The 7,778-nt window shown below is 43.5% G+C and overlaps 2 protein-coding genes across 6 annotated transcripts in view; one reads left to right on the top strand and one right to left on the bottom strand.

The window, feature by feature from the left end:
* Positions 1–814: 814 nt before the first annotated feature.
* The window catches only part of p2rx1 (purinergic receptor P2X, ligand-gated ion channel, 1), a 30,587-nt gene continuing 23,623 nt past the window's right edge, over positions 815–7,778 (top strand). The window contains exon 1 of one of the 5 annotated variants that reach the window (XM_050038176.1): positions 815–1,681. In XM_050038176.1, coding sequence (XP_049894133.1) covers positions 1,545–1,681 — 137 coding nt within the window. In that variant the 5' untranslated portion in view covers positions 815–1,544. The remainder of the gene's footprint in view (positions 1,682–7,778) is intronic. The other 4 variants (XM_050038167.1, XM_050038195.1, XM_050038201.1 and 1 more) reach the window with 4 other exon arrangements.
* camkk1a (calcium/calmodulin-dependent protein kinase kinase 1, alpha a) overlaps positions 1,677–7,778 on the bottom strand; it is a 128,037-nt gene continuing 121,935 nt past the window's right edge. The window contains exon 16 of the mRNA XM_050038147.1: positions 1,677–1,791. Coding sequence (XP_049894104.1) covers positions 1,746–1,791 — 46 coding nt within the window. The 3' untranslated portion in view covers positions 1,677–1,745. The remainder of the gene's footprint in view (positions 1,792–7,778) is intronic.

Below are 7,778 nucleotides of genomic sequence, written 5' to 3'. Positions count from 1 at the left end.
AGCTCTGTCTCAAGCTTTCAGGCTGCCTTGAGTTTATTTAAAGCAGGGGTGTCAAACATATGGCCCGTGGGCCAGAACCGGTCCGCCAAAGGGTCCACTCCGGCCCACTAGATGACTAGATGAAGAGGCGCCGATGTGTGTATATATGTGACGAGATCAGAGTGAGACTGTGCACTGTAACTTACTTGTACCCGCATGGTTGAGAGCACTCACTGCAAAAGCATCAGCTAAATAGATATAATGTAATGACACTGACTTACCTCTGTGTAAAATATTGTAACCCAGCTGGCTTTTGTAAGTTGCCATCCCATCATTGAGGATGTAGCACGCTGACATTAGCGTGTAGCTTCAGGCAGAGCTGCTGGCATGGCTGCAGACCCTTAACCTTGCTCCTCAACAGAGAATCATTGATCTCCCAGCGTCCCTTTAAAAACAGCAGTTTGTGCAAACACATGACATCTCCCATGTTCCTATAGAGCATTTTAGTATGGTAGATTGTCATACACCCCCTTTTTGCAATCCATGCAAAATCCTCACAATCCGGCCAAATCCTTGCAAGCCTACAAAAATCCAAGCTATGGCCATTTTGTGTCGATTTGCAATCTATATTAATTTGGAATAGGCTTTAACCAGATTTAGACATGGATTTTAAACATGATTCCAAAATAAGATGTTCTGTCTGCTAATCTCTGGAGATTAGAAACCACTGCACAGACAAGAGAGAAACATTTTACACACGGGGAAACCTTTTATGTAATATTCTTAATATTTCAATTTATGCATGCCGGAATGATTTATTATGATGTACATTTGCCACTTCCTTTCCTCTAAGAATGAAGATTAGAAATGCAAAACACCTCGCTGTATATGAAAGGAGAGAAAGTGCAATTTTTGAGAGAAACCCAAAGTGTTTCCCCACACAAAGTGACGATAAGACATAAGAGGGCTTAATGTCTGAAAATGGTGACATGAGAGCAGGCAAATAAGCTGAACTGTGGCATACACACTGTGTGTTTGTGTTGAGCTTATGTGGTCTGCGTCTCTCCCAAGCACGCAGGAAGAGAGTGTCAGTGGGAGCGATAAGGACTGATTGCACAGAGAGAGGAGGAGGTCCAGCGCTCGTGTGGCAGCTGTTGAGTAATTTGCAAGCAAGTCAAGAAGAGTGAATTCCAACAATGTCTTCTCACTAGTTTAGTGTGCTGCATGTAGTAAAAAGAGAGGTGCATTGAAAAGCCAGGAGATGCAGGGGTGATGTTAATGTGAGGATGCACATGTGTTGACTGAAAGCAGAGTGACCCTGTGCAGAGAGAAAGAGGGAGGAGGAGAGAAAGAGAGAGAGGGAGCAGCGTGGGAGGGAGGAAGTACACTTCAGGACTTCTCATGAAGCACGTCAGACGTTACTTATGAGAGGAGGCAGAGGACCTTCGCCACCAGTGAGGAACGAGGCAGAGGTGACCCGGAGGAGAAGTGGAGTTGTTTATATGCAAGTAGAGGTGAAGAGAAGAGAGAGACCCTCCTCTCTGTGGGTCAGCCGATGAGAGAAGATGAAGAACCAAATCACCAATGCCCTCTCCGACTTCTTCTTTGAGTACGAGACCCCGCGGCAGGTGCTGGTGAGGAACAGGAGGGTGGGAGTGGTGTGCCGTCTGATCCAGCTGGGGGTCCTGGCTTACATCATTGGGTAAGACATTTGTCCATTGATTCTTTGTTGAGTGCAGAGAGGGTCTGCGTGGTCTTGTTTCAGCTCATGTGGAATGACAGTCTGATGCACAATGACCTCTGAGGGTGACCCTGCAAATACAAACAACTTTAGTTTTTCTTGTTGTCTTAATTTTGCTTACATGATAAAAAGGCTTGTCAGAAAAACATTTTTTGTCAAATGAAGACATCTTATCTGACTTCTGGATGGTCAGAGATACATACTTTAACTTGGCAGGTACTGTCGACACAGCAAATAGGAACTGTGCAAACAAACTGGGAGCAGCGGCTGATTGATGGCAGGAAGGGGCAAGAGCTTGATTATCTTGCCCTTCTCAAGTTGAGACAAAAAATGCAGCGTGCTTTTTAACTTACACACACTTCCACCACACACTTGCTTTGACACGTTAGAGTCATTCCCTGGAAACCCATCCCGAGGAAGGGAGAGTCTGTTCCTTTTTTTAAAATCTCACCTCACGTCAAAGCATCTGGGTTTCTGGTTTTGTTAGTGTGGAATTACTCACGCTCTGTTTGTGTTTGTGCATGTTTGTGCATGAGTGTGTATGAGGGGGTGTGAGTGTGTGCGCACCTCTGAGCAGCAGAACCTGAGGAGCTATGTGTGATGAACACGCTGAGGCATATGCTCACACGTATAACAATCAACTGCTGCCCAATTCGCTGCCAAATGGCGACATGTTACCTTCTACTGGTGACGCTGATGATGACCAAATATGTGATCCAGAGAGACACGTTTAAGAATCTCTTCTCTTGCTAATGGCAAGGTTTGTTGTTTACCCCTTAAAAAAACAGTTGATTTCTACAGATTGCAATCAGATCACTTTTACAGTCTATATGTTATCATGGTGCTTTAATCCTCACAGTCTTCAGGGTGAGGCCACAACACATTTGGAAACTGTGAAACTGTGAAATGTGGTTTCAGTTTCCGTTGCGTGCTGATACAAAGAAAAAAAAGCCACAGTGCCGTTCAAAGGTTTTGTCTCTTTTGGCATTAAGGCTCCCTGTGCATGACGGATCTCCCTCCTCTGCTTTCTTCACCTGTCACCTGCCTTTTGCAGCCACATTTAAGCCGGGCGATGATGGGCATGAAATGAGATGTGATTATGAAGCTGTCCAGATTCTCCTCCTCAGGACTCACGCAGCAGGCTGACAGCACAGAGCAGGAGTCAGCCTGTGTCTCTCAGGCGCTGGCAGTGAACCGGTGAACCACTCGTTGTCTTGTCAGGAATTTTAGATTTCATCTTAACTATCGAGAAAAAGTCGGAACTGGTAGTAGTTTTTGATATTTTATGGATATATTTGTGTGATTTTATTATCTCGACTTCATTCTCATACATGAAAGTGCAGGTTAACAGTTTGAGGTTACTCGTACCAGACCAAACCATTCACACATACTGATGCTTTGTCACACCTGAGACGCCGCAGATGGTTTTGCATCAAGTTTAAATAAGAATGTTTGTTATATAATGTTATGTGATGTAATGCATCACGAGAGACGTCAGCGCGCTACGACCTTACCTAAATTATATAACATTACGTTCAGTGTTGGGAAGGTTAGTTTTGAAATGTAGTAGAGTGGTGCAGGAATGAGTTTTAACACTTCCAGTTTCATTGTCTCAAAGTCAATGGTTTTTTTGAATGGCTTTTTGGTGAGATGCCTGAAATAAGCTCTGTGCTTAATACAAGCTGAAGAGACTTTCACATTTTGTTCTACAACATAAAATACATCAGTAAATACACCAATCTTAACTTTTCAAGCTTTCAGGTGTCTTCAAAAGATGGTTGCTAAGAAGTGGCTAAATGATACTACAGAACGTCATCACCCCGAACACAGCTTTACAGATTTGTTCTGGTGACGATGAAGACATGAGACCATGGTGTAGTTTGTTTATAGCCTAACACTATAGCGAACGTGTAAGTATCAAGGTTTGTTTGCCACAGAGCTGATTTTCTGCAATAATCTAAAATCCAATGGAAAAATCCCACTGGCTTTTTGATGAGGGAACCAGGGTGACGCTAACTTCCACGTTGGCCTACAAAAAATGTCATCCCTGCTGCACTCTAGGTCAGGCTGTTCTCATATGCTGTACATATACCTACGAAAAGGAATGCACCAAAATTCTTAAGGAGGCAGCTCGGGGTGGTGGATGAATTGGTCAAACAACAGAGGACTTTCTCCCACGAAAGACGTGTTTAGAACCGTGTGAAACCAAGTGAACTTTGAGTCAGTTTAAGGTACATCGTTGTTATGGCTGTATGTGTCCCAGGTGTGCTGCATTGCTTAACAAGGATTACATGCATTTTAGTGTTTTAAAGGTGTCTTATGTGGTTCTGTTGGATCAGTGGTGGAGTTTTGTTCATCGCATAGGGCCGCCCAATGGTAGGGCATAACAAAGGGGGCTCGTTCATCATCAAAATGCTTCTTTTCCTAAACCTCCGTATCTTTATGTTAAGTACTTAACGTCATTCGTGGGGCTCTAAATCATACGAACTGTTGTATGAGGATACATTGACTAGATTACAGATTACCAATTACCCTGTTATAAATGTAATAGTAATCTAACCATTCAGTGTAATGTAACTTTTACGTTTACATTTGATTACTTTTCTCACTCTTTAAAACATAATTGCATAAGTGTTGCACACAAACAGCTTTGCTGACCCGAGTTGTCCAAAAATATATTAATTACATATTTTCCACAGTAACTGTAACAAACCACAGTTACATTTATTTTGTAATTCAATCACATAACTCCGTTACATATAACTACGTAATTACACCCCAACACGACGTTAGTGCACAATGACTGTATATAATTCACTTAACATCACATTAACATAACATTAAGGCTTGTTCGAGGTAAGCTGTGCCTGCCCTGGATGACATCAGACGGCAGCAAGTCAGACAGTTTCCAACAGCCTTCCAAGATTATACAGGAAGTCACACATATTTACATCCTGTTAGATCCATCTGTTGGCTACCTGTAGTTTGCAAACCATCTATTATTGAGACATGTTTGTTAACAGATTAAACCTCCACTGCACAACACATGACCAATAACCTACAATGTAGCTTTAAATACTATTATGCGGAAATTAGGGTTTCCTCCAAAACGTGGTGTTTGTGATTAAAAACTAAGGGCCAATCAGCTCTTTGATCAGCCAACAGCCAGGTATTTCCCATAATACCCTGGGTCTTGCAGTTGTTGGAGAGCAACTGCAGCACCTGGCTCTAAAAACTGCAGCCGCCTTGAGCTTGTGGTGTCATCATTGCCCACGTGTGCATGATGTTAGAGTAAGTCGTAATATGCATTGTGCTGTGATCATCGGTGATCGATTCTGTTCTTGAATTAGCCTATTGACTTTTGGTTTCACACGGTCTCCAGGGTGAAAGCCCAGTTTTGTTTGCCAAGGGGCGTGACAAAGCGTCAACAACCTGGGGATGAGAATGGGCTGACCAGACAGTGCTTTGCATAAACCTCTCACAGAAAAAGCCCTTCATGAATGCTCTGGAAATATTCAATAAATCAATTGAGAGTAAATCTCTTCAGTCAGAAAGAGAAGGAGAATCATTCAGCAGAGAACAGCAGCCTCAGCAGACCATAATTAATTCTCCTCTTGTCACTTTAAAGTTGACAAAAATGTCAATCTATTGTTTGCATTTCATAGCGATTTTTATTTCATTCTGATTGTCTCCACAAAATGAACCCTAATCTCAGCGCCACAGTGTGGTGGGAAGAAAAGCCCTGCGCACATCAAGGAGCCTCCTCCTCTGCCTCTCTGCTCTCCTTCTGTCGCAGCAGATACAGATCTCACTTAGACTGCTGTTTTGGAACATCCTTCCATTATTTCACGCTCATGGGTTTCTTTATTCCATTAATGTGCTCTATTTTTTTCTCCCCTTGCTCTTGAATGTAAGCTCTGACTTACATAATTGATTTGCCTAACTGATAGAAGTTGTGGCTTTTAGCTGATTGTGCAGGCGGTTCCTCATTTCAGTCTGTGGCTTGTTTCTGTTCGTCTGCTACTGTAAGGTACTTTCATCATCAATGCACAAGTGCGGCCCTTTAAGCTTTCTGCTGGGGGGTAATTGGTTTTCACATCCTATATCAAATAGCTCTACATGTATGTGTGTGTGTGTGTGTGTGTGTGTGTGTGTGTGTGTGTGTGTGTGTGTGTGTGTACATACAGTATCTTCCCAGTGCACACCAGCTGTCACCATATCTCCTGACCAGACACAGAGCGACACAAGGAGAAGCTGCACATCAGATATGATGCTGTGGTACCCCTCTAGCATCAGTTTTTGATGTTCAGGGATGGTGTGTCAATTTACGCTCATTTCAGGCTTGTGTCTTTTAAAAAATAAACTTCTGTTTTTAAAGGAAATGTACAGTTTTTGCTTGCTTAATGTATACAGTCCTGTTTTCAAACTAAATGTGGAACGTAGGTAAAATATTTGTACACATTCTCACTCCAACCTTGTCATATATTGACGTTTGGTCATGGACCTCCCATGTCCAGATATGACGTGAAAGGTGACCTGGCTGTGTTAGCTGTTCTGGGACACTGTGTCAACTTCTGCCTGTTACGTGCATTGTCTTCTTTCAAAATACACTTCAATTTTCACAGGAAATTAAATGTTAACAGCACTACGTCAGTACAACACCACAAACTGACGTTTTTTTTCCTTCAACAACAAAACACAGTTAGGTTTAGGCAACAATAGTAAGTGGATAGATTTAGGAAAAAAAAACAGAGTTTGGCCTTAAAATCTTATGGCTTGCAAACACTGTCCTTTGGGGTATATGTCGGATGAAAGTTTGTTGGACCCATCCACCACACCTCCAGCCCGCCCCGCTCGGACTTCCGCTGCCTTAAAGGCGCTGTATGTAAGAATGTGGCCAAAACGGTCACTGCACTCAAATTCAAAATACTGCTGCGAGTCGTGTCCGCCCCCCCTCCCCTACAGATTCGAGGCTGCTGGACAGCGGCACGCTGGAGACTGATTTGTTTGCCCACAAGCGTCGCCACGTCCTTGATCTTCGGTTTTCCAGCGGACCATTCAAGCAAGTCCGGCTTCTCTGCTGCTAACGCTGCTGCCGGGATACAGTGGAGGAGGAGCCGGCTGCTAATGCTATGTACCGGGACACTGCTAACGCTGCTGCCGGGATACAGCGGAGGAGGAGCCGGCTGCCAATGCTATGTACCGGGACACTGCTAACGCTGCTGCCAGGATACAGCTGAGGAGGAGCCAGCTGCTAATGCTATGTACCGGGACACTGCTAATGCTGCTTGCCGTGCTGCTGTAGCTCAGTCGTAACTGTAACTGATGCTGAGACTCTACTGACTGCGTGACTGGTAGATGGCGGTGGGTGGCGCAACAGGCCAAAACACAAATTCAAAACATAAACATGATTTGCGGACCGTAAATTTTTTTTTAAATGCGAATATTCTGGCTGTACTATTGTTGTCGGTGAGATCAGTATGTTATATGAACATTATTCCTTAGTCTCTGTGACGTATTAGGATTTGCTTTAGATTTCTTACATATAGCTCCTTTAACTCTTGTCCTTGTCCCGTCACGTTTTCCCCTAACGCCACACGGCAACCGCTCGCGTATCATGTCAGCGCTAAAGGACGCCTTTTTCTGTTGGTTTCTGACGCTGCAAGTCACTGCTGCCCACAGTGTTATTACTGAATTAAGCTTGTGCACATGAAGTGCAATCAGTTTAGGACAGGGGTATATGTCATCATTTCATCAGCTGTATACTCCACCCAACATAGATCGACTGACTTTTGGTTTCATATGGGACACAAACAGCAGTCTCCTGAGTGAAAGTCAGGACTTTGTTTGACCTATTGTCAAACAAAAAAAGCCGCTGCACGGTGCATTTCATACCGGCGCTAAAGGGTACACGGGCGCGTTGAAATCTGATGCTGAGGGCCACTGACCAACTGTCTGTATTTGACATGCTGGGAGTGAGATCGTGTTGTGAAATACCTTTATGATATGAAAACAAATGTAAAAATATATCAATAAAAAAATATCTTAGGTTGTAAAT

The sequence above is a fragment of the Epinephelus moara genome, chromosome 3, assembly GCF_006386435.1.
Source record: "Epinephelus moara isolate mb chromosome 3, YSFRI_EMoa_1.0, whole genome shotgun sequence".
Classification (NCBI taxonomy): Eukaryota; Metazoa; Chordata; class Actinopteri; order Perciformes; family Serranidae; genus Epinephelus; species Epinephelus moara.
The sequence above is the reverse complement of the archived record's forward strand: the minus strand, read 5'-3'. Positions and strand labels throughout refer to the sequence as shown.